The sequence below is a fragment of the Hypanus sabinus genome, chromosome 6 (genome assembly GCF_030144855.1).
Source record: "Hypanus sabinus isolate sHypSab1 chromosome 6, sHypSab1.hap1, whole genome shotgun sequence".
Classification (NCBI taxonomy): Eukaryota; Metazoa; Chordata; class Chondrichthyes; order Myliobatiformes; family Dasyatidae; genus Hypanus; species Hypanus sabinus.
The window spans coordinates 24,777,307-24,804,053 of record NC_082711.1 but is presented as its reverse complement, the minus strand read 5'-3'; the positions used below and the strand labels follow the sequence as shown (position 1 = coordinate 24,804,053).

General features: G+C 43.9%; 1 protein-coding gene across 1 annotated transcript; it reads right to left on the bottom strand.

Annotated features, from left to right (window-relative positions):
* Positions 1 to 4,571: 4,571 nt before the first annotated feature.
* insig1 (insulin induced gene 1) lies at positions 4,572 to 22,917 on the bottom strand. Its single transcript, XM_059971857.1, has 6 exons — positions 22,735 to 22,917; positions 21,967 to 22,344; positions 16,000 to 16,124; positions 12,641 to 12,807; positions 7,452 to 7,551; positions 4,572 to 5,524 (listed from the first exon to the last, which is right to left on the bottom strand). Exons 2-6 carry the CDS (start codon positions 22,298 to 22,300, stop codon positions 5,471 to 5,473), a joined length of 780 nt encoding a protein of 259 aa, XP_059827840.1. The 5' UTR covers positions 22,301 to 22,344; positions 22,735 to 22,917; the 3' UTR covers positions 4,572 to 5,470.
* Positions 22,918 to 26,747: the final 3,830 nt, after the last annotated feature.

Here is a 26,747-nt window from a genome sequence, read left to right as displayed (position 1 = left end):
CATGTAGATGTGCTCCGCCCGTGGAGGTGGTCTGACCTGCTGAATATTTCCAACATCTTCTGCTTTTATTTCTATCAATTTAGCTTAGATTTCCAGCAGTTTTTCAGATTTTTCGCTTCTCCTCCAGGAATACTTTTCTACCGAAGGCTATTTGATTCAGTTTCTCTTCCCACAGATGCAGGCTGACCTGCAGAGTATTTCTAGAATTTTCCACTTTTCTTTCAGATTCATGAGGGGTATAGATAGGATACATACAAGCAGATCCACTGAGGTCATGGGTTAAGGGGGAACTTCCTCATTCAGAGGATGGAATGAACTGCCGGGGTAAGTGGTGGATAGTGGTTCAATTTCAACACTTAAGAGAAGCTTGGATAAGTTCCTCTTAAAAAACATGAAAGGGAGAGGTCTGCAGGGCTGTGATCCATGTGCAGGTCGATGGGCTAGGTGGAATAATATCTTGGCATGGACTAGATGGGGCAAAGGGCCTGTTTCTGTGCTGTAGTGTTCGGTGACTCTATTTAAAGCATCCGGATTCTTTTGATTTTCACTTGGGGAGATACAGAATGGACTGCAGGTTGCTCACTCACCTCCCAAGGTCAGTAGACAGAGCTTGAGGGAATGTTTCCTCGAGCATTTGACTTTTGAGGTGGCTACGTGGTGATTGCCTTTGCAGATGCTGGGGGAACTCGGCAGGTCAGGCAGTATCCATGGAGAGTTGATGCTTTGGGCTGAAACTTTGAGGCATCACTATTATCGTGCCTGCCAGTGTATAAGGAGATGCAGCAGGAGGCTAAGATACTGTATGTCCTTTGGTGAAGAATGGACTGAAAGAGACTTCAGCCACAACACACCCAACCTGGACCTTCCTGACAAAAAGATCAATTTGCAACCTCAGGTCTTCTGAGATTACCCGATGCCCTGTAAAAAGTGAGCAGCTGCTCACAGCACCAGTGGCCTAGATCTGATTTTGACCTCCCTTTGCAGTCTGTGTATCTCCTCCTGGGCACCTTGCTTAAATAACTTTTCTGCATGAAGAACTTACCTGGTGGGGACCTCCACTCTGCTGATGCGAACAGCACTCGTAGTTCATCGAAGACATGAGATTTCACACCTTCTGTTTCCATTGTTGGGGGGGGGGGGCGGTTGTTGTCATCCCTGAAGCTCTTACCAAGCTCTTCTCATGGCATTCTGGTGGGTCTATGGACGTCCCCTCTCCACTTTTCTCTCCCCCATTCCCACATGCTCAGATCTTACCCTTGGCACACACAGTCTGGCACCATCAATCATTCCATGGTCAAAGTCACATCGATAACTGTTCTTACCTATTCTGATGTTTGGTCTGAACAACAACTGAACCTCTTGACAATATCTGCATGCTTTAATGCAGAGTTGCTGCCAAATGATTGGATGATTAAATATTTGCATCAATGAGCAGCTGTACAGGTGTGCCTAATAAAGTGGCCACTGAATGTAGTTTATTAACCAAGACTTTTATGTATTCACTTCCTAAAGTGTAGGGAGCTTATCTGACCTGAGCACACATATTTTGTTTTAGTGCACGTTTCTAGATATAAACTATTCTATTTCTGTGTTAACCAATTTTTAAAATTTTGTTTCACAGTTAAATCAAAACTGGATTTTGCCCAGTTTTAAAATTGTGATGCTATTATTAATTGCAGTGATGTTGAAGGTCACCAAAGATAGATTCAACCGAAATATTTAAATTAGTTGCATTTGGTTTAATATTAATACTTACTTGCAAGCATTTTAATTTATTTGAAGTTATTTTCAATTGTCCACTGTATTTGTCATTTTTATTGTTCGGGACTTTAGGAAATTTTGACAGGAAAACTGGGAGGCGGCTTTTTACTGCCTGTCCAATGTTTCTGATATTTTGTCGGCGGGAAGGGGAGCTATTGGAAAAGTGGGGAGAATGAAACGGGGCTGGTGCAAATGGGCGTATGGTGGTCAGTAAGGAGTCGCCGAAAGCACGGCGACATTTGCAGACTGCCCCTCCCAGCACATCTCGGACTGTGTTGGTCATTGACGCGAAAAAACACCCGCAATCCGCTGAATGTTTTGATGCACGTAAAACTAAAGCTTAATCTTACTTTCGACGAGCCGATTCGCCCTTTCAGGTCACATGGCTCGTTGACCGTGAATCTATCTGTACGTGACTCCATCGCCCATAATGGAGATACTTCTTAGCGGTCCTTAAAATGACCCAAAGCACTCAGTGTAAAGGTGATATGGGGTAGGCAATAAATGTTTCGCCTAAACAAACGTTCTCTCGTAAAATAAATAAAAGTTAGAATGTGGCAATGTAAATGCAACGAAGTATTGGAAATAAGCAAACGTGCGCAATGAAAACGTCTTATGTTCGTAAGCAAATTCCAAATGCGTTTGGTTAACTGTTCCAGTTTGCGGTCCAGTACTGCTGACTTTGACGAGAACGGTCCTCCCCGAAGGCAGCCGGCCCTTTCTCCGCGCTGGCGCTCTGGTGCGCCATCTGGTGCTCAGCCGAGAAACTGGCCAGTTTCTGGAAGCGGCCAGAGATGAGAAAGTCTTTGATTTCGAGCCTTGTTATTTGGCACGGAAGGAGGCCCTGCGGCTCGACTGGTCCACGTTGACCAAGATGCCCCATCAAAGCCATAACCTTTTCCGATCTATGCACCTGTTTTAAATGTTGCTATAGTACCTGCCCTCTTCCTCTGGCAGCTCTTTCCATACACATACATACCATCCTTTATGTAAAAGAAGTTGCCTCTTAAGTTCCTCTTTTATCTTTTCCTTCTCACTTTAAACCTATGCCCTCTAGTTCTCGAGGAAATACATTCTTGCTACAGAGGGAGTACAGAGAAGGTTCAAGGAGAGACATTCTTGCCATAGAGGGAGTACAGAGAAGGTTCACCAGATTGATTCCTGGGATGGCAGGACTTTCGTATGAAGAGACTGGATCGACTAGGCTTATACTCACTAGAATTTAGAAGATTGGGGGGGGGGGGATCTTATTGAAACATAAAATTCTAAAGGGATTGGACAGGCTAGATGCAGGAAGATTGATTCCGATGTTGGGGAAGTCCAGAAGGAGGAGGTCACAGTTTAAGGATAAAGGCGAAGCCTTTTAGGACCGAGATGAGGAAAAACTTCACACAGAGAGTAGTGAATCTGTGGAATTCTCTGCCACAGGAAAAAGTTGAGGCCGGTTCATTGGCTATATTTAAGAGGAAGTTAGATATGGCCCTTGTGGCTAAAGGGATCAGGAGGTATGGAGAGAAAGCAGGTACAGGGTTCTGAGTTGGATGATCAGCCATGATCATACTGAATGGCGGTGCAGGCTCGAAGGGCCGAATGGCCTACTCCTGCACCTATTTTCTATGTTTCTATATTTCCCAACTCTTAGGGGAAAGAATGAGAATATTCACCTTACCTATGCCCCTCATGAGTTTATACACCTCTATAAGATCACCTCAGATTGCTATAAGATCACCAAGGAACAAAGTTCCAGCCTGTCTAGTCTCTCTGTTCAAGTCCTGGCAAAGCCCTTGTAAATTCTTCTGCACTTTTTTCAATTTAATAATATTTTTCTATAACAGGGCAACCAAAACTGAACATAACACTCCAAGTGTGACCTCAACCAAAGCTTTGTATAACTGCACCATGAATTCTCGACTTTTATTCTTCTCTAACATTCCAAATTATTGATAGCATTACCTCTCAGCTCTAACAACCTCTCTGAGAGCTAGCACTTTTGGTATTGTAAAGTCCACTGGAAGTTCACGGAAATGAAATGGTTAACACATGAGGAGTGATTGATGGCTCTAGGCCTGTATTTGTTAAGAGTTTAGAAGAATGGCAGGGGGGGGGGGGTTAATCTTATAGAAACCCATCAAACATTGAAAGGCCTACAAAGAGTGATTGAGACGAGTAAGTTTCCTATAGTGAAGTAATTTCCTATAGGACCAGAGGGCCCAGAGTCGGAATACAAGGATGTTCCTTTAGAACTGAGATTGGAAGGAATAACGGTAAATCTGTGAAGTTTGATGCCACAGATGACTGTGAAGGCCAAATCATTGGGCATATTTAAAGCAGAGGTTGATAGGTTCTTGATTAGTCAGGGCAGCAAAAGTTATGGGGCTGACGGGGATAATGGTAAATGAACTATAATCGAATGGTGGAGCACTCAATGGGTTGAATGGCCATACAGTAGAAATGGCTCCGACTGTATATTTTATGGTCTAATACAGTGGAGTGAAAGCCCAGAATAGCACACACCAATTCTGGGGAGATGTCTTAACTTGTAACTTCTTACTTAAGTGTGAGAAGATGTTTACTAGGAATGCCTTGGAAAGTATCAGACATTAGAAGTTTTGTAGGCATTAGGCAAAGAAACAGGAAATGTTGGAAACACTCGGCAGGTCAGGCAACATCAGCGGAAAGAGAAACAGAGTTAACACCGGATCAAAGACCCTTTGGCAACAGGAATTGTTGCAGATTAACAGCAAGATACACAGTAATATTTTTTTAAGAGTTTGCATGACTTTTTTAAAAATAACGTCCAACAAAATAAATTCTGTTTGATAATTACTTGAACATTTTTATTGAGAACAGCGAGGGAGGAGAAAAAAAAATAACCCGGAATGCATTCAATTTACAAAATCAGACAATCATCCCACCAAGAGGCATGCAAATAATGATTGGTTCATATCAGAAACACTGGATAAACATACAAAAATAAAAATCACTTCACTCTGAGTGGAGCAGCAGGCAATGATTCATTCGGCCAAGAGCGCTGGAATTATCGTGTCCCTGCTTCAGTGTACTGCTGAGTCTGGGGACTAATGGAAAGCTCGACTCTATGACTGTCCAGATACTGGTTCTCCCCAGCTCGAGGGAGTTCCTGCTGTTCAGTGCTGGGCCCATCCGTACTGTGGCACATGAGAAAATCCGGTGAATACTATCGTCGCTTACGGGTACTGAACTAGAGCTTGGAGAAAGGAAAAGAGGATCGCTCTTTATTCCCATGCAGAACGGAGAGGGTGGGGAGGCCCATGAGTACTTTAATGCTACTAATGAACTCGAGAAGGAGAAATAAATAAGGAATCAAAGCTTGGATAATACAACAAGCTCATGAACACTGAACTTCCATCAATCTGACCTAATACTTGCTAATTAGGTCAGATGTAGCAATAGCAGAAATGGCATTGCAGGTCATATTAGATTAAGTGAGGAGTGCCCATCAGACTGAGTGTATACAGATGACAGGCACCAAACGTTCAGACATTAAGAAATGAATTAATTATACGAAGGCAATCACAGATTGCAAATCTTCCCTTTTATGAATATCATGCAATAATTCGCAAGCTCCAACACATATGGACCCACAGCTCACGTTGGTCTATATATGAGCACGCTCGCACACAAAGCATCTATGCAGGAATCATCATCATCATCACACAATCGTATCGGTTCAATCCTTGTGCATCTTATCGAGGCAGTCCTTCTGTGCGATCTCAGAGACTCCCTGCAAAGACAGAGCAAAGCAGACTGATGAAGGTGGCGGGCCGCACTGAGAATTTTAGTTATGAGGAGAGACTGTCTACGCTGGGGGGGGGTCGTGCTCGTTGAGACAAAGGTGTTGGATTAGACTGTATAATTGTATATTTCTTTGCAGCTTAACTGTTATGCCCGCCTGTATTTTATATAAATTCCTATATACACTTAACTGTTCAGTATGTTTCCAAGTAGTCACAGTATGTATAAGTAATTGTTCAGTGTGTTGCTAGTAGTTACAGTTCTTTATGATTTGGAAAGGTCTCTGGTATTGTATTATTTGAATACAGGCTGTCTGATTGGTTAACTCTTATCTACAAATTAGAATGGGATGTTCATCTATGGGGTATAAGAAAGGCAGAACATGTTACCCATCATCTTTAGTCTTTTTTTCCCGTTTCATTCTTAGCTATTAAACTTCCCCATATAAAACTTCCACATTCTTCCCATAAAGAGGTGACCCAAACTGAACATGATATTCCAAGTAAATGCAATATTGCATGTAATTTCTTTGCACTGTACAGTACTGCTGCTGCAGACAACATATTTTAGTGATAGTAAGCCCGATTCTGATATTGAGCGTCTGTTTTATTTTATTGCTGATGACACCACGCTCCTGGGTGAGTCAGCTGTCAAGGTACTGCTACAGTCCTCGTTTATATCCTCACCGTCACAGCCAGCTTCACTGCTGCCGTGTAGGTGTTGTAATGTAGATACGTCACGGCGAAGTGGGCGGAAGTGCCAGGTGCAGCATCTCAGCACACGCAAGGTGGTCGTTGGGACACAGTGAAATGGGGCACTCAGCTGCTCTCTCCTGTCAAGCACCTTTCACTCCATCCACAGTCGGCAGGGTTTCCCGATGGCCACCCATTGTAATTCTACTCCCATTCCCATTATGACATGTCAGTCCATGGCCTCCTCAACTGCCAGGACGAGAGCACACTCAGCATCACTTCATAGTCCGTTTGGGTAGCCTCCAACCTGATGGCATTAACATCGATTTCTCTAACTGGGTAATTTCCACCCCCCCCCCCTTCTCTGTGTTTCCATTTCCCATTCTGACTCCCCTCTCACCTCTTCTCTTCTTCTCAACCACCCATCACCTCCCTCTGGTGCCCCTCCTCCTTCCCTTTCTCCCAAAATCCACTGTCCTCTCCCATCAGATTCCTTTACCTTTTCCACCTATTATCTCACAGCTTCCTACTTCATCCCCTCTCTCTCAGCTGGCTTCACCAATCACCTGCCAGCTTGTACACCTTCCCCTCTTCCCACCTTCGTATTCTGGCTCCTTCCCCCTTCCTTTCCTGATGAAGGGTCTTGGCCTAAACATTGATTGTTTATTATCTCCTCAGATGTTGCCCAGCCTGCTGAGTTCCTCCAGCATTGTGTGTGTGTGTGTGTGTGTGTGTGTGTGTTAGTCCATACGACCTTTGTAGCCCTGGTAACACTCACACTAAACAAAGTCAATTGTCCACCTAAATTTATAGAATGCTGTTAACACTGTGATATATCTCATGGGGTTTCATAGGAAAATCATACAGTTCACTGATAAAAAAAACCAAGGATAAACACTGAACACAGATTGTTCTAACTGTGTACTTCCTTGTAAAAATTGTGTATAATTTGCATTTATGTGTGTGAGTATGTTTTATAGAGCTGCTGCTCTGATGCAGCTGCAATTAAGTTTTTCATTGCACCTGGATATACATGTACTTGTGCATAAACTCAACTCTGACTTTGAAAATACTCAGTAAGTCGGGTGGCACCTCTTTAATCAAGCCAAATTATTTCCTCTCCCCAGGTGCTGCCCGGTATTTACAGATCTCCTTGCTTTTATTTCGGATTCCCGGCCATCTTGCTCGGCCACAGGCAGCTGGGGAACGACGTGACCCACTTACCATGGCGAGCTGCCTCCCAATGTTTCCCATGGTCACTCCACCCGAGAAGAATATACAGGGCAGCCAGGAGCGGATGTACAGAAAGTCCGGTGATGTGTACCTGCAGTAACATGATAGAGAACCGCCTTACACCCCTGGCTTATGCACAGCACAAGAACATTAACGGAGCTTTGTACGTCGATTAGACTGGAGGGGTAAGTGAATTTCAGATAAGAACAGGTAGAAGTCAAAGACAAAATATTACCTAAGTATGTATGTCACCATATTTTACCTTGACATTCACTCTCCAGCATTTTATTTTATTGAGATACAATGCAGAACAGGCCCTTCCAACCCATTGAGTCACGCTGCCCAGCAAACCCCCCAATTCTACCCCCAGCCTAATCACGGGACAATTTACAATGACCAACCGATATGTGTCTGGCCTGTGGGAGGAAACCCACGCGGTCACGGGGAGGGGCTACAAAATCCTTACAGGCAGTGGCAGGCATTGAACCTGGGTTGCTGGCACTGTAAAGCGTTGTGTTGACCACTACACTACCATGCCGCAAGCATGCATTTATATCATTAGATGCAGAAGTAGAATTAGGCCATTCAGCCCATCAAGTCTCCCCAACATTTGGTTAAGGCCAATTTATTATCCCTCCTAACCCTATTCTCCTGCCTTCTCCCCATTTTGGATAGCAAATTATAATTGGCAGATTAGTTATTGCAGAGGCTCTATCTATCACAGTGACTAAACATATTAATATTAAGGGGACTAACATCCTTGCGGGTAGGTTAGCTAGTGTTGCTCCGGGGTGATTAAATTAGATTCGCAGGGGGTGGTGAACCAGAGTGTTAGAGCAGATGGTGAGGTGGAGGAAGATAAAGGTCATGTGAGGACTGCTTGTGTGGACAGAAATCAAAGGTTTGTATGTGATAGAAATGTTCTCAGGTGCCAAACTGAAGAGACTGTGGAAGAGGCGTCTGGCTCTCAAACAGAGAAAGACAGGAGTCAGTGTGTGAGGGAGGTTAGGCAGGTGATAGAGAAGGGATGCACTCAGACCAGAGGTTTGAGATGTATCAATTTTAACGCAAGGAGTGTTGTGAACAAAGCAGATGAGCTTAGAGCGTGGATCAGTACTTAGAGGTATGATGTGGTGGCCATTACAGAGACTTGCATGGCTGAGGGGCGGGAATAGTTACTTCAAGTGCAAGGTTTTAGATGTTTCGGAAAGGACAGGGAGGGAAGCAAACGAGATGGGGGCGTGGCACTGCTGATCAGAGATAGTGTCACGGCTGCAGAAAAGGTGGACGTCATGGAGGGATGGTCTATGGAGTCTCAGTGGGTGGATATTAGGAATAGGAAGGGTCAATAACTTTACTGGGTGTATTTTATAGGCTGCCCAATACTAACAGGGATATCGAGGAGCAGATAGAGAAACAAATCCTGGAAAGGTGTAATAATAACAGAGTTGTCGTGATGGGAGATTTTAATTTCCCAAATATAGATTGGCATCTCCCTAGAGCAAGGGGTTTAGATGGGGTGGAGTTTGTTAGGTGTGTTCAGGAAGGTTTTTTGACATTATATATATATATATATAAAGCCTACAAGGGGAGAGGCTGTACTTGATTTGGTATTGGGAAATGAACCTGGTCAGTTGTGAGATCTTTTAGTGGGGAGAGCATTTTGGAGATACTGATCATAATTCTATCTCCTTTACAATAGCATTGGAGAGAGATTGGAACAGACAAGTTAGAAAAGCGTTTAATTGCAGTAAGGGGAATTATGAGGCGATCAGGCAGGAAATTGGAAGCTTAAATTGGAAACAGATGTTCTCAGAGAAAAGTACGGAAGAGATGTGGCAACCGTTCAGGGGATATTAGTGTGGAGTTCTGCATAGGTACTTTCCAATGAGACAAATGAGAGAGGGAAGTTATGGTAGGGTAAAGGAACCGTGGTGTACAGAGGCTGTAATAAATCTAGTCAAGAAGAAAAGCTTACAAAAGGTTCAGAGAGCTAGGTAATGTTAGAGATCTAGAAGATTATAAGGCTAATAGAAAGGAGCTTAAGAAGGAAATTAGGAGAGCCAGAAGGGGCCATGAGAAGGCCTTGGCAGGCAGAATTAAGGAAAACCCGAAGACATTCCACAAGTGTGTGAGGAGTAAGAGGATAAGACGTGAAAGAATAGGACCTATCAAGTGTGACAGTGGGAAAGTGTGTATGGAACCGGAAGAAATAGCTGAGGAACTTAATGAATACTTGCTTCAATATTCACAACAGAAGAGGATCTTGGTGATTGTAGGGATGACTCACAGCAGACTGAAAAGCTTGAGCAAGCAGATATTATGAAAGAGGATGTGCTGGAACTTTTGGAAAGCATCAAGTTGGATAAGTCACCGGGACCAGACAAAATGTACATCAGGCCACTGTGGGAGGTGACGGAGGAGATTGCTGAGCCTCTGGTGATGAACTTTGCATCATCAATGGGGATGGAGGAGGCTCTGGAGAATTGGAGGTTTGTATACGCAAAGATGGTGGAGGCCGATATGATAGGGTCTTTTAAGAGACTTTTAGATAGGTACATGGAGCTTAGAAAAATAGAGAGCTGTAGGTAAGACTAGTATTTTCTAGGGTAGGGACTTGTTTGGTACAACCATGTGGGCTGAAGGGCCTGTATTGTGCTGTAGGTTTTCTATGTTTCAATTATTTATTTAGATGTTAGCTACTTAGTAAGCCAGATTGAATTCCAAAGCCCTTGAAGTATCTGCAGTAATTTTATTAAACCCAATTTCTGCTCTTGCATGATCACAGGAAAAAAATAAAGAAATATTATAGAATTTATGAAAACTGTGCATAAACAAAGACTGACAAGCAACCAGTGTGCAAAAAAAGACAAACTGTGCCTTCACAGCTCAGTACACTGAGCATAGGCAATAGGATGCTGCAACAAGTCATTAGCGAGACTGCACATTGAGTATTGCTTGCAGTTCTGCCACCCAGCAATGGGAAGGATGCTATTAAACTATTCGAGGCTGATACAAGGGGTAGTTTTAAGGCAACTGTGTGAAATGCTCTATCTGGGCAGGTGGTAGAGACAGATACATTAGGGATGTTTAAAGACTCTTAGTAAGATAGGTAGGTGGAAGTGAATGGTTAGATCGATCTTAACGTAGGTTGAACAGTCGGCACAACATCGTGGGTCCAAGGGCCTGGACTGTGCTGTAAGTTGCTATGTTCTAACTGGGAAGGGAGCAGAAAAGATTTATAAAGCTGTTGCCATGACAGCCTGACCAGAGTTACAAGGAAAGGTTGGTCATATTGGGACCTCCTTCCCTGGAGTGTGAAAGTCAGATTTTATAGTTGTTTATAAAATCATGATGGCCATAGCTGAGGTGATACAGTCTTTTTCCCAGGGTCAGGGAGTCTAAAACAAGAAGATATAGGTTTATGGTGAGGTGGGGAAGATTTAAAAGGGATTTGAGGGGAATCTTTCACCACACCGAGGCTGGTATGTGGAATAAGCTCACAGAGGAAGCTGTAAGGACAAGTTCAGTTACAACATTTAATATACAGGGACAGAAAGGATTGGAGGAATATAGGCCAAATACAGGCAAATGGGACAAGCTCAGATAAGACACCTTGGTCAGCAAGGACGAGCTGGGCCGATGCTGTGTGACTCTGAGGAAACCCACACAATCACAGGGAGAACGTACAAACTCCTTACAGGCAGCAGTGGGAGTTGAACCACCGATCAGTGATAACTGGCCCTGTAATGTGACTGTGATAAACATTATGCTACCACATTGCCGCCGGAACCTGCTTGTTCCACACTGGAGGACATTGCTGCTTCTCTGCCTTAACTGATGTGAATAGTTTCCAGGACGGATCAGGTTACTGGACAGCCCAGGGATAATGAAAGATTTGGTTAATGTTACTGCCATTACCATGATGGATAGTACTAACTCTCGATGACCAGCAGTTGTAAAGGAAGGCTCGACTGTCCCACATTTACTGGCTTGTCCACTAAGCCATTACTGATGACTAAGCAAAGGTAAGCCTGTGACTTAGCATGTGCCTGATGCTCTCTCCTCTCCCTGTTCACTGGAGCCAACCTTATGAAAAGAAGATGTGGGCATTAACAGGATAACATAACAGCCCACGAGCTTTTTTGATATGCTGAACCATCAAAAGGTCTCCAGCAAGTCCACTCTCGCTATGTTGCTGTGCTTGGTAGGGGTTTAGAAGTCAAATCTGAACAAGGAACCAGAATTGGGAAGAGATGATGTCTCAACGAGAACTTAAATCAAGTGAGAAGTTCATTAAGGGCATTATGGTGTTAAACGTTCACAGGAAAGCAATTCCATTCTGGCATCAATAATGAATGAACAAAATAATTGAACCACTGCTGGTCTTATAGGGCAGGACTGTTACTCTTTAATAATATGGTAAACTTTTTCCTTGTCTAGTTGTCAACAGGACAAACATGAGTTCTTGCTACTAGAATGTGCTATGTAGTTCAAGAGGTAGGTTCTTGCTGAAGGAGGTGCATATTTACTGTGGGGGCTTGTTCAACTTCTAAATATCGATAGTACCAGACTCACAATGACCACTTTATCAGGCACTCCTGTACACCCCCCCCCCCGCATTAATGTAAATATCTTAACAGCTAATCATATTGCAGCAGCTCAGTGCATAAAAGCATGCAGGTACGATCAAGAGGTTCAGACCAAACATCAGAATGGGGAGGAAATGTGATCTAAGTGATTTTGACTGTGGAAGGATTGTTGGTGCCAGACGGGGTGGCTTGATGATCTCAGGTGTGTTGATCTCACGCACAACATTCTCTAGAGTTTACAGAGAATGGTGTGAAAAACAAAAAAAAAATCCAGTGAGTGGCAGTTCTGTGGGTGAAAACACCTTGTTAATGAGAGAGGGCAGAGGAGAATGGCCAGACTGGGTTCAAGCCGACAGGAAGCCAGTAACTCAAGCAACCACACATTACAACAGTGGCGTGCAGACACGCTTCGAACCTGGAAGTGGGTGGGCTACCGCAGCAGAAGACCAGGAACATATACTCAGTGGGTACTTTTATTAGGTACAGGAAGTACCTAATAAAATGGCAGCTGTGCATAGATTCAGTAGGTGGTGAGGCACGTGGAAAAAGATAAATGACAGAATTACCAATCCAGACTCTTGTACTTACTGGTAAACGCCATTGTACACTAACAGCTGTGTGACCAGGGTTGCCACGAAGGCTATTGTAAGGCCAAGTCCAAATCCACTTCGAGAGCGATCAAAAGTCCACCACAGACCCAGTGAGAGGGCAGCCAGGGTCAACGACAACTGCATGTTATTGGCAAAATCTAATTTCTGATGAGACACCAGAATTAAGGAAAGAGCCAAATGCATCAGTGGGTTGTAATGTGAGGCATCAGCTATACATGAGACCATAAGACATAGGAGAAGAATTAGACCATTCGGCCTAACGAGTCTGTTCCACTATGCAGACATGGTTCCATCATGGTTGATTAACTGTACCTCTCAACCTCATTCTTCTGCCATCTCCCCTTTACCTTTGGCATCCTTACTAATCAAGAACCTTTCAACTTCAACTTTAAATATACCCGATGATTTGGCCTCCATAGCTGTCTGTGGCAATGAATTCCACAGACTCACCACCTTCTGGCTAAAGAAATTCCTCTTCACTTCTGTTCTAAAGGGATGTTCTTGTATTCTGAAGGTGTGCCCTCTTTTCCTAGCTCCCCCACTATAGGAAACATCCTCATCCACATCCATTCCATAGGTTTCAATGAGATTTCACCCCCCACACACTCATTCTTCTAAACTCACATGCACCTTTATCCTATTTGTAAGTTAAAACAAAGCAATGGACAGTTTAAAATTTCATAAACAATAATATATAATTGACATTGAAATGACTTTTTAAAAAATTGTAAAGTTGTGGTGCTGAGATGGAATCTTGGTGACAATGCTGGACAATTGGGGTTATAGTGAGTTATTAACAAAAATTAGCTTTTAATTTGATTCCACTCAAAAATTGCTAAAGGGAATAGTCTTCACCTTAGCCAGAAGTGTAAGAAAACTAACTCAGTGGCCATCTGTTAACAATTTTCCTTACCTCAGAAGCCAATTAATTAAAAATGTAACAGATGGGCGGATTGATATTAGCTTATTTAACAATTTCCCTTAATTTCTAGAGTCCACTTTTACTTTTGTTTTCCTTCTTACACTAAGCATAATATTTCAGTTTCCAGAAGAGATTTTAAACATCCTCAGTGCCAAGCAGTGCTGTTGCTCAGAAAGAAGCATTCAGAAGTGATACTGTTGCAGAATGAGATACAGGATTGATTTAGTTGTTTACAGTTTTCCTCGAGAAGCAAGGACTCATTTGTGGTTGATGTTTATTCTCATTTTGGTGTAACCTCAGGAACAAGCTGTAACAGATTAAAATGATGGGAAGAAATCAGTCAACGACGAAAAAGGGCAGAATAAAGACTTTGAAAGATAATAGTGAGTTAAAACTGGGTGCAAAACAGAATGGGAACGTGAGAGATGGAGTGAGTGGGAGATTCCCGCAGGAAATTGGTAACTGGTCTGCTGAATATCAACCACCCCGCTTGGCTGGAACTATTCAAGACTAATATCGCATGAGCAAACAGGGAAAGTAAATTGACATCAGCTCAGTCACTCAGTCTCCATAGTCCTCAGGGTAGAGAATTCTTGTTCGTCGTCCTCAAGGCAAATAAATTTCTCCTCGTCTGATGTGATCGTGTTGCTGAAGCGATTCATCAGGAGACTTTCTTCCAGTTTCCATCCCCTGCCTCCTTCCAGTCTACCTCTGGTCCACCCATTTTTGTTCCCTTTTCTATACCCACCCCCAGCATCCCATCACCATTTTCATCCCCTTCCCCCTACTGGTTCTACATGCATCACCCTCTGGATCCCTTCCCTCACCTGGTCCCATTTGTCCTTACCACTAGGCTCCAGGCAGCTTCTACCTGTTGTTACAAGGCTATTAAAGAGTTCCCTAGTATGGTAAGCTGGGACACTTGACTTGACACCTGCTTCACTCTGATCTTGCACTTTACTGCTTATCTGCACTGCATTTTCTCTGTAGCTGTTACACTTAATTCTGTATTCTTATTTTTCGTCCTGAATGCACTGTGCAATGATTTGATCTGTAGGAACAGTATGCAGGAGAAGCTTTTCATTGTATCTTGGTACTTCTGACAATAATAATTTAAAGAATTCTGAACCCAAACCCTCAATGGTTCCCATTATCACATTCTTTACGTATCAGATTCCAGCAGCGGTAGCCATTTGCTTATCACCCTTCCTGATGAAGGGCCTTGGCCAGAAACATCGATTGTTAATTCCCTCAATCTGACCTGCTGAGTTTCTCCAGCATTTTGAGTGAGTTGCTCTGGATTTACAGCATCTGCAGAATCTCTTGAGTTGAGCTTGTGCTTCCAGCCATCACCCTCACCTCCTCCCACCTGGCCCCATCTGCCTTTATCTGTCCTTGTCTAGTTCAACCTATCACCCACTAACCTCTATCTCCCATCTCCATCCCTCCCTCCCTCTCCCCCACTTGGCTCCACCTGTCCGTCATCCCTCCTCGGTCTACCTATCAGGTACTGCCGCCTGTCTCGCCTCTCCACCTCTCCTCATTACACCGGCCAACTCCCTCTGCACACTCATTCCCGATGTGGGGCTTCGATCTGAAATTCGAGAATTCCTCCTCTCAACCAGACCACCCCTCCCCCCCAACAATGCTGCCTGACCCCTGACCCACAAAGCCCCTCCGGCAGTCTGGTCTATTTCTCCAGGTTATTAAGGGGGTTGCCTGGATTAGGGGACTCCAGTTACAGGAAGCCAGTGGATAGGCCGGGCTTGCTTTCCCTGGAGTGAAGGAGGTTGTGTGGTGAACTGATAGAAGAGTGCAAGTAAATGAGAGGCACAAAGAGGATTTCTCTCCCACAGTAGGCTTACAAAAAAAAAAGGTGGCTAGGATTAAGGTGAGAGGACTCGAAAGGTTAATTTTTTTATATAGAGAATGGTTGCTGTCTGGAAAGCATTGCCGATGAAGGTATAACTACTCCATTTAAAATGCATTTGGACAAACTTAAATAGGTATAGGCAGACTACAGAAAGATATGTTTCCATTAACACCATAAGACATGGGAGCAGAATTTAGGCCATTTGACACATTGAGTCTATCACAGCTGATTTCTATTTGATCTCAACCCCATTCCAAGGCAGGCAAACTCAATTACTATAGTTGGGAAAAAAGCATTGGCATGGATATGCTGGTCCCAAAGGCTGTTCTGTGCTGTTAAGACTGTATGGCTCATTCCCTGTCCCTTACTCTGTGAACATTGGATCTACAGAACGACAGAAAGGTGACGAGGTTTCAGAAGCCAGGCACCGCCCTAGTTCCATAAAACCACTTGGCAGAGACCCACGGGCGAAGTTGAGTAATGGCAGACTTAGATGACACTTGGCAGGAGCCTGTCATGCCATTCACATTTGGAAGGATACAGCACTAGCGTGGTTGATGCCAACAAATACTGCTACACACCTCATGACGCTCGCCCATTCCCGTTTGAACTTGTGTGGCTCTCCGAGGTGGCTGTCAATGCAGGGGTATAGCAGACCCACTACAGCTGTGTGAGAGACAGAAAGATGAAGCAGTTAGAACCAACATTTTGTTGTGAAGCATAAGAATTCCACCGTCCACTCACACCACTGGCTTTTTAACTCAACACCGATTTCCTGCATGGATCCCAAATTCCTTGATTTCATTAATGTGCAAAAATTTTAAAACAGTAAAGTGCCTAAATGCTAAACACAGGGGATTCTGCAGACGACGAAAGCCTGGAGCAAAGCACATAATATGCTGGAGGTAATCAACAGGTTAGGCAGCATCTAGGCATAAGAGTTGTTTTGGGCTGAGACCCTTCATCAGGGCTCATAATGTTTAAATGTTTTCATATTAATTAAATTAAAGGGATGACACAAGCAGCCAATATGTGGTAGGTGGACAGAGGAGGGGCGACTGAGAACCTGGCACCTTGGACCTTGGTAGTGTTGGTCTGGCAGATTTTCTAGACTATTGGATATTACTTCTATTATCACCTAAACAGACTTCTATTTCACTTTCTTTACTAGGATAATACATTTTCAGTGAACACTGAAGTTAAAGATGGAAATATCTCCTGGTGTAGCCTCCTCTACATTGGTGAGATCTGACATAGACTTTGTCAAGCGCCTCCGCTCCAGCGACAACAAACAGGATTTCTGGTGGCTGACCATTTTAATCCGACTTACTGTTCCCATTCTGACAGGATGAGGCCATTCTCAGGTTGGAGGAGCAACACCTCGTATTCCATCTGGGTAGCCTCCAACCTGATGGCATGAACATCGAATTCTCTAACTAACATCTGGTAATTTCTTCCCAAACCCCTCCCGCCATTCTCTTTTTTTTCCATTGCCCATTCTGGCTGCTTTCTCTATCACCTCTCCTTCCCTTTCTCCCACACTCCATTCTCCTATCGGATTCCTTCTTGTTTAGCCCTTTTATTTGTTCCACCTATCATTTCCCAGCTTCTCACTTTATCTCCCTAACTTCCCATTCACCTGGTTTCACCCATCACCCTCATGCTTGTAGTCCTTCCCCTCTTCCCTCCCCCCCCCACCTTCTGGCTACTCCCCCTCTCTTCCTTTCCAGCCCTGCTGAAGGGTCTCGGCCCGAAATGTTGACTTTCATTCTCCTCCATAGATGCTGCCTGACCTGCTGAGTTTTTGTAGGTTTTCAGCATCTGCAGAATCTCTTGTGTTACTCTGGCCTCAAACCCTGATCCCCACTGTTCCAGACCCCAACAGTGACGAGCCACATCTGTCCCACAGTGTGGACTTTGCCCTGGCTGCGCACCCTGCTTACGCTCTGGATCCCGGGCTCCCATTTGCAATCTGCCTATCACCTCCCTTTGGGTCTGCCCCTCTTTCCTTTTCTCCTATGATCCAGCTCCTCTCCTATCAGATTCCTTCCCCTCCAGCCCTTTACCTTTCCTACCCGCCTGGCTTCACGTATCACCCTCTAGCTAGCCTCCTTTCCCTCCCTGCCCCACCTTTTCAATCAGGCGTCTTCCTCCTTCCTTTTCAGTCCTGAAGAAGGGTCTCGGCCTGACCATCGACTGTTTATTCATTTCCATAGATGCTGCCTGACTTGCTGAGATCCTCCAGCATTGTGTGTGTAACGTTCCACTTCATCGTTTACCTACACTTCACTTTTTCAGTAGCTGTTACACTATATTCTGCACTGTTACTGTTTTGTGTTATTCTATCTCAAAGCACCGTGTAATGATTTGATCTGTATGAACAGTGTGCACGACAAGCTTTTCACTGTATCCTGGTAAATGTGACAATAATAAACCAATTCCAATATCCTTTCTGGGGAGGAAGTCTGTCACCCTCACCCAATCTGGCACACGTGATTCCTACCTCATCATTGTAGCGTAGCATTTAACACAAAGCATTACCGTGCTTGCTGTAAGATTGGGGTTTGATTCCTACAGCGGCCTGTAAAGAGTTTGCAATGTTCTCCCCATGACTGCGCAGGCTTCCTCCAGACGCGCTGGTTTCCACCCATATTCTAAAGATGTACGGGTTAGGGTTATTGAGTTGTGGGCATGTTATGCTGGTCAGGAAGCATGGCGACAGTTGCAGGCTGCCCACCACAAACCTCGCTGATTTGATTTGATGCAAAACAACGCGTTTCACCTGCTAATCTTAAGCCTTATAGGACCTTTACCCTTAGCTTAGCAAGCTTAGTGCTCAAGAAAGGATGAACAATGGATGTCAGCTGGTCAGAGACATCCATGCCATATGAACAAATCACTTGGCTGTGGAGGCCAAGTCATTTGGGTACATTTAAAACACAGCTTGATAGATTTGTTTTTAGTAAAGGCATCAAAGGTTACGTGGAGAAGGCAGGAGGAAGAGGCCTCTAAGGATAATTAATCAGTCATGACGGAATGGCAGAGAAGACTTAATGGGTTGAATGGGCTAATTCTGCTACCATGTCTTATGGTCTTATCACATCATTGTTAAGAAAGGAGCAAAACTTTCCTAACAACAGACAGAGAAGGCATAGGTTAAGAAGCTTTATTCTAAATGCTCTTTTCACAGGGTGATTGGCCAATAGAGCAGTCCCCAGTATTAGATAGACAAGCAACAGTAGGCCACACTGCCACAGAGCTGCACTAACATTTATGTAGACTCCTTGCTGATTCAGTTTCCGAGTGAAATCAACAAATCATGATTCATCCAGAGTCCAAAATCTACCCAGCCAGCTTTGAACACTGAGTGATGAAACTCCCTTTCTCATTTCAGAATGTCTATCTTCTTACGTGGAGTTCTAGCCTCTGGTTAGTGGAAATAACTTCTTGCCTTCTGCACTGTCCAGCCTCCCTGAACTTCGCTTTACAATGAAACTAGCATTCCAGGATGTTAGCTCATAACACTCAGCCTTTACTGATGACTAACCTCAGGCCCCAGGAGCTAATCTCGTAAGCCTTTGTTGCACATTCACCAGTGTTATCTGAAATTAAACCTAATCCTAGTGGTTTTAACAAAGTTCTACTGATTTGTATCTTCTAACCATTTCCATTGTTGACCAACATACCATTTACTTCCCAATTTCTTGTGACTGTCATTTGTTTACAGGGATATCTAAATGCTCCTGAGTTTCTCAGCAGGTATAATTTCATATGACATAGCCACCTAGGCTTTTGATGATAATCATCATCACTCATTGTCCTTTGAGACAGTTGGATGCCAACCAACCATATGACATAGGAATATAATTAGGCCATTTGGACCATCAAGTCCGCTCCGCCATCCCATCATGGTTGATATATTATCCCTCTCAGCCCCATTCTCCTGCTTTCTCCCCGTAAGCTTAGGTGTCCTTACTAATCACAAAGCCATCAACCTCCACTTTAAATATACCCAATAACTTGGCCATCACAGCTGTCTATGGCAATGCATTCAGATTCACCACCCGCCAGCTAAAGAAACTCCTCCTTGATTCTGTACTAAAGGGATGTCCCTCTATTCTGAGGCTGTGCCCACTAGTCCTAGACTCCCCAATACAGGAAACATCCTCTCCATATCCATTCAATCTAGGGCTTTCAATATGTTTCAATGAGAACCCCCCCCCCCCCTTTCATTCTTCTAAACACTGGTGAGTACAGGCCCAGAGCCATCAAATACTCATACTTTAACTCACTCTTTGTAATACGGTCTCCTGGTGCCTTCTGTTTAAACTTATTTTGATCGGCTCGGGGATGCCATGTTACGTGTATTATTTAAGTGGACGCCTGATTAGCAGTAATCACGGGGTCCTAGTTTTGAGAATGTTACTTCTCGCGGAATCGCTAGGCTGAGCCACCGATGTTCTTTTGGAAAAAACTCTTGTTGATGTCTCTACGTCAGAGTCTGCCTTCCCTCTGCACTTGGGCTCTGATATTGCCAGCACACATTTTTAACAAAGTTCCATGGATACGTAGAATTTTTGCATACACCTCACAGCTTACATTCCCCCCCCAGCTCTGAATCATCAGCAAACTTGGATTGATAACTCTCAGCCCCTTCATTTCGGACTAAAGACAAAACTAAACAAATAACAATTGCCTTTATTGGATTGATATTTGCTGATGTCTCCACACATCGGATACATTAATTAAACATGGGAAGGTGCGTAAGGTTTAGCATGGTGACCTTTTAAAAAATTCAAACCATACTCCCCATTGCACCTGGAGCATTAATCTGCTTCCTTTCCATCCTGATGACGGGTCTTGGCCCAAAACATTGGCTGTTTATTCCCCTCCATACATACTGCCTGACTTGCTGAGCTCCTCCAACATTTTGTGAGTGTTGTTTTTACACAGTACGCACGGCATCTTGGCTTGTCGGCTCATCCTAGTGGAGAGGCTAGTGCGTCCCAGAGGATCGATGCCGCCTAGAGTTTAGCTTCCTGATAGGGTCACCCACGGCAGTAAAGTTCCAGATAAAAATCGATCCGACCAAGACCTCTTTGGTAGAGCCAGCAGATTGGCTTTGAAGGCAGGGGATGGTTGCAGCAATGAAGGTTTCCTGCTCATTTTGCCACTGGAATCTGATCCCAAATAGCTAAGGGCTGTGTGTTACCTGCTGGTCTCTGTTGAAGGAATCCACCCCAAATGATAACTCTTTCAAATTACATCATACTTTATGAGTCATTGACCTACTAGTGTGCCTGACACCTGCCGACCGAAAGAAAAAGCCAGATGTTCCCTTAATTGATGAAAAGGACCTTGGCAGCAGAGTTGCCTCACTTCCTAGTTTTCATTCTTCTTTTCAAGTGCGGTGGCATGTTGTACATAGCAACCAATCACGAGTAAATGTCCCCTCTCACCAGTTTTAGCTGGGCCAATAAAAACACGGCACCGCTTCCGCAAGGCTCCGCCCCCTCCAACGTGTTGCTGTTTCATGCAAATTCAGCGACACGTGGCGCGGAATAAACATCCCAAAACATTGGATACAGAACTGGGCAAATAGACCGCAACCCTCTGACTGTGTTAAAAACACTCCCACCAACCTTCCGTGTAAATGGACACAGAAATATAGGTACCAGCCATTCATATATTTTGAAAGTTAAATGTCTTACGAGTTTTTTTAAAAAAAACACATTTTCAAGTTTTCAGATTCCAGCTGTGCAGCTCTTCCTTCTGTAAATACAGAACCTTGAATAATATTCAGTTCATTCTCAGGACTTTCTGTGGTAATGGGGAGGATTCTGAGTTGGGAAATTTTGCAAATTCTGCCTTTGACAGAGGATGCTGAATCGGAGTTGCTTTCAATGCAGCAAGTTTTAGAGGAGTATGAAGGAAGAATTTGGGGCTCCGGCGCCTCACTAAAATAAGGAATTATTTGGAGAAAAATATCTTAGAGAAAATACATTCTTATTGCCTTTAAAAGAGCGGAACGGTCTTAAGTCCTCTGAGTCAGATGGGTCCGTATTTAACTGCAAATGTTTGCAACTGATAAGACTCGATTTATGACCAAATGTGAAATACCTACTGTGATAATTTTAAATTTCTTTGTATTACAAATAATCCCCACTATCAGGATGACTGGATGCGAGAGGTGTCTTAAGCTTAATGTCAAACTCAACTGGTGAAACATCTTAGAACGGAAACTTTAACCAACTTTAGCCTAACCTGCAGAGCATTCTCTAACACTTCACTGATTTTAATTACAGCATTTGGGCTAGGGCTGAATAGAAACTGAAAATGCTTCTCTTTCTCGTCAAGGTTAAAACAGTGCTAAATTCAAACTCTTTCCAGAAAACTCCACACTGCTGAAGGATATGCAAGTCTTGTTAAATTAGGCGGGACACCTTGCCCCGAAGGGCCCCGGTCTCCCACAGGACAGCACCAGTCCTTCCCGCTCCCTCATCCTTACCTGCAGCCGTGCCACAACAAGGTGGCACCCACCAGGCCGAAGAGAAGATTGTGGCGATGACTTCTTCGGGGAACAGGGTGACATGCCTCTGGATCTGCAGTAAGTTTAACACGAGAGCCAGGAAGACTCCCACGGTGAAGAGCACCAGTCCCCGCCGCAGTAAGTTCATGGTATTGCCGCTGGCTAGCGAGCAGTAGGCACTAGCCATGACCGAGGTGAGGATGGTCATCATTTCGTGCGCCTTTGCCACCAGCAACGTGCCGCTGGAGATGTTCTCAGGCCTTCGCGCCCGGCCGCAGTTACACGTCCAGCAGGTCTTTTCAACCCGTGACATCTGGTTCAGGGGGAATTCTTAGCGTGGAGCTGTAGGAGAATCACCTTAGGTGATAAGGCAAACAGAATAGTTAGGGTGAGCTGACGAACATGGCAATGTCTCAAACCCAAGTCCCAAACTTTGTGACTTGACAACAAAACCACAAATGCCGCGGACATAAATTTAAATTAACAAGTTTTTGCTGTTAAGTTTAATTTCAAGAAAAAAATCTGTAAATCAGATTCCAATTTCATTTTACTGTCATTTTCGGGAGTAACATCAATTAGGTCATGGTCACGATCTGAAATCAGAGCACCAGAGGCAAAGATTAAACCATTCTACCCCCTTCAAAATCTAACATATGCCCACTGTATCTGTGGAGACGGGGCTGTATCGCGAGTTAACACGTAACAGCAATGAAACCCAAGCCACAAAGTAACTAAACGTAGACCTACCATTCAAGTGCTCATTCACACTATAAAAGTCTGCGTCCTGGAAAGATGTGTTTTTTAATATACAAGTTTGCTGTCGATTCTGTTCCGCTGCCACCGCGTTACATTGTTTCCTAAATTATTAGGTCACATCCTGCTCGGATCTACTCATACGGCGCAGACAGGCGAGCGGTCAAAACAATCTGTCTGGTGAGCGCAGTGGAGCCAATGGCTGCGTGGCGGCCCATATGACGTTCAGGACACACCACTGGCTGCACCGTCCCCGTTCACACTCCTTCCTCCTGCAGAGGCGAGGGGGAGCGAAGCCACACCTCCTCGCCCGGGCATCACCAGTCCTTCGCATCGTTCGTCAGTTCCTGAGCGCGCATCGCGGTCTGCACCGAGCGGGAGGTGGCGTGACCGTCTCACTCTGGTTGTCAGGGAAGAGTGAGTCTCAGGCAGTGGACAACAAATAAAATTTAAAACAAAGGGATTGAGAGTGAAAATAAAAGGCAGGAGTTTGAACATAGAACAATACAGCGCAATATAGGCCATTCGGCCCACAATGTTGTGACGACTCTTAAACCCTGCCTCCCATATAACCCTCCACCTTAAATTCCTCCATATACCCGTCTAGTAGTCTCTTAAATTAAGAGAGATGTTACATGAAAAAATCATGACACAGTCGCACAAAGAAGAAAACCAGGGGCGGAGACAATGTCATCCCAACTCTATGACCTCCTGACTCACTTTCAAAGGCTTTACTTACAACTCCCTGTTCTCAGTATTATTTCTGTATTTGCACAACTTCTCTTTTGCACATCGGTTGTTTGTCAGTCTTTGTTTATGTATAGTTGTTTTGTAAATTCTATTGTATTTCTTCATTTACCTCTAAATTACAAAAAGATCTCAAGCTAGTATACTGTACGTGCTTTGATAACTACTCTAAACTTTGGACATGCACACTTGGCTTATTACGTTATCAAAGACACAAAAGGAGAACATAGGGCCCATGTCATAACAGAAGACATTGGTATCATTCCCTTCTTCCCTAGTGTTCCCAAACTTCCTCACATCCTTTGAGACCAGCAACTCTTGTATTATTGTGGAATAATTATTGTGGCTCATTGTGGAATCAGAAAATTAGCATACAGGAGGTTGTTCACTGCTTCTCATCTGAGCTGTGAAAGAAAGCTACCCAACTTCATCCCACATTTGAGAGGTTAATCATGACCACAAGGCTGTGTGCTTAGCCCCCACCTCGACTCGCTTTATACTTAAGACCCTGATTTAAGCTCCATATTTAAGTTTGCTGATGACATCGCTGTTGGCCAAATCAAAAGTGGTGACAAGTCGGCATGTAGGAGGGAGATTGTAAATCTGGCTCAATGGGGCTACAGCAACATCTCACTCAAGGCCAGCAAGACCAAAGAGCTGATTATTGACAACAAGAGGAGCAAACTGGAGTTCCATGGGCCGGTCCTCATCAGGGGATCTGAGGTGGAGAGGGTCAGCAACTTTAAATTCCTCAGTGTTATCATTTCATTGTATTTGTCTGGGACCAGCACATAAGTGCCATTATGGAAAAAAGCATAGCAGCACCTCTACTTTTTTTAGAAGTTTGCACGGATTTAGCATGTCATCTAAAACTTAGACAAACTTCAATAGATGCATGGTGGAGGGTATCCTGACTGGTTGTATCATGGCCTGGTATAGAAATGCTCATGAATGGAAAAGCCTTTAAAAAGTGGTGGATACAGCCCAGACCATTGCAGGTAAATCCCTCCCCATTAAGCACACCTACAAGAAGCACTCCCACATGAAATTTGCATCCATCATCAAAGATCCCCATCATCCAGGCTATGCCGCCTTCTGACAAACATATTATCTACTATGAATGCCCACAATAAAATGACTCTTACTGTAGTATCTGATGACATATAAGTACAGTACTAATACATATATGTACAGTAAATACTAAATTTACTTTGAGGTTTGTAAACTCAAGTACAAATGCAAGACATCTACTTCACAGGTGGAACCTCAGAATGGAAGAGCACTTGCTTTCACTCTGAGTTCTCTGGTTTATGTGGTGACCGTTAAGGCCAAAGTGGGACCTACAGACTTTGGCACAGATTCTGGGTCAAGAGTTGGGTGATTGGTGAGGTGGTCCAGTCATCTGTCTTTTTCAATGAGTTTCAGCATGCTTGTGATGCACTTACCTCTCAGTGCCATTATATATAGGCATCCGTCAGTCTCGTGAGACCATGGATTTGCGCCTTGGAAGGTTTCCAGGGCCATGCCTGGGCAGGGTTGTATGGGAGACCGGCAGTTGCCCAAGCTGCAAGCCTTTCCCTCTCCACGCCACTGATGTTGTCGAAGGGAAGGGCACTAGGACCCAAGCAGCTTGGCACCGGTGCTGTCGCAGAGCAATGTGTTGTTCAGTGCCTTGCTCAATTACAAAAAACACTGCCTCAGCTGAGGCTCAAACCACTGACCTTCAGATCACTAGTCTGATGCCTTATCCACTAGGCCACGCGCCAACACTAGCTCACCGTGTATTGCCATTACATGTTCTCCACTTTGAGTGGTCAGGGGCCAGGAGTTCCCAGAGTTTCCAATGGAATTGGTATTTGAGATGATGATGAGGAATTTCTTCAGCCAGGGAGTATTGAATCTGTTGAGATTGGGTATTAGTAAACCATTGGGTATTTTGAAAGGAGAGTTTGATAGGTTCTCGATTAGTAGAAGCGTTCATGGTTGCGGGGAGAATCATTGTGTTATTAGCAAGTTAAGTAACTAGTCATAGTTATTGGCCACAGGTGAGGATCACTGAGAGAGAAGTTGAACTACTGTCCCGTTGCTAGTGTGAAGTGATGACCTGGATAAGTGAGCTGACTGTATAGGCTGCGAATAATTCCTCTGTGGCTCAGAAAGATCAGCAAGCTGCAAATATGACTTTGCAATTAACCCTTCATTCATTGCAGTCTCCTTGAACATTCCCAATAGCACCCACCACAGCCATTCTTCCCGTTCCCCTCTCCCATCGGGCACAAGAAACAAAAATATGAAAGCAGATCAAAGACAATTTCTACCCCGCTGTTACAAGAGTATTAAAGGGTTTCCTAGTACAATACAATGCATTCTTGACCGCATAATCTACCAGGTTATGATCTTGCACCTTATTGTTTACCTACACGGCAATTTCTCTGTAGCTTTTACAGTTTATTCTACATTGCTGTTGTTTTTACCTTGATACACTGTGTGATAACTTAATCTGTATCTTAATCTGTAATCCGCATTTTAATGTATGAACAAGACAAGCTTTTCACTTTGTCCCTATACATGTGACAATAATAAATCAATACCGATACCAATACCAGTTTTTCATGTAATTCCCTCATCCAAATATACTGTGTATTTACCTCCTATTTAACTAATGTGATGTTGATCCTAGTTTTTCATTCTCTGCATTACCATGAGGATTCTACTGCTCGCCCACACACTAGAGTCAATTTACGTCAGACAATTAACCTACCAACATGCACGCACATCTTTTGAACATGAGAGGGAACTGGTGTAGCCAAGGAAAACCCATGGGGTCACAGGAAGAATTGAAAGTGCCTCTTGTACGATGAGATGTACTCGACCTCACAATCTACCTCGTTCTGATTGTGCACTTTATTGTTTACCTTCTCTGCACTTTTTTAGTAGCTTTTACACTTTGTTCTGCATTGTTATTGTTTTACCTTCTTCTATCTCAATGAACTGTGTAATGATTTGAAAAGTATGAACAATATCATGACAAGCTGTTCACTGTATCATGGTCCATGGGACAAGAGTCAACCAATACCAATAGCAATGAAGTGGGGGGAGGTTAAGAGACACTAAGTGGACGTGAAAACAATGTATAAAATTAGCTAGCTTATTGGGCAGGAAGTGAAATTAGATGGTTGACAATGTCCAAACAACAAGAAAGCGAGGAAGGTAGTGAGAGATTGAAAGTAAAGCAGATAGGTCAAAGGAAGGAGAGAGCA

What these genes read in the sequence shown, in the direction of transcription:
- insig1 (XM_059971857.1), bottom strand. Translation starts at nt 22,300, where the DNA reads ATGTCACGGGTTGAAAAGACCTGCTGGACGTGTAACTGCGGCCGGGCG. An exon ending in TTGTTGTGGCACGGCTGCAG is followed by an intron (nt 16,125 to 21,966) that starts GTAAGGATGAGG and finishes TCTCTCACACAG; the next exon opens with CTGTAGTGGGTCTGCTATAC. An exon ending in GCATCAACCACGCTAGTGCT is followed by an intron (nt 12,808 to 15,999) that starts GTATCCTTCCAA and finishes GTGTCTCATCAG; the next exon opens with AAATTAGATTTTGCCAATAA.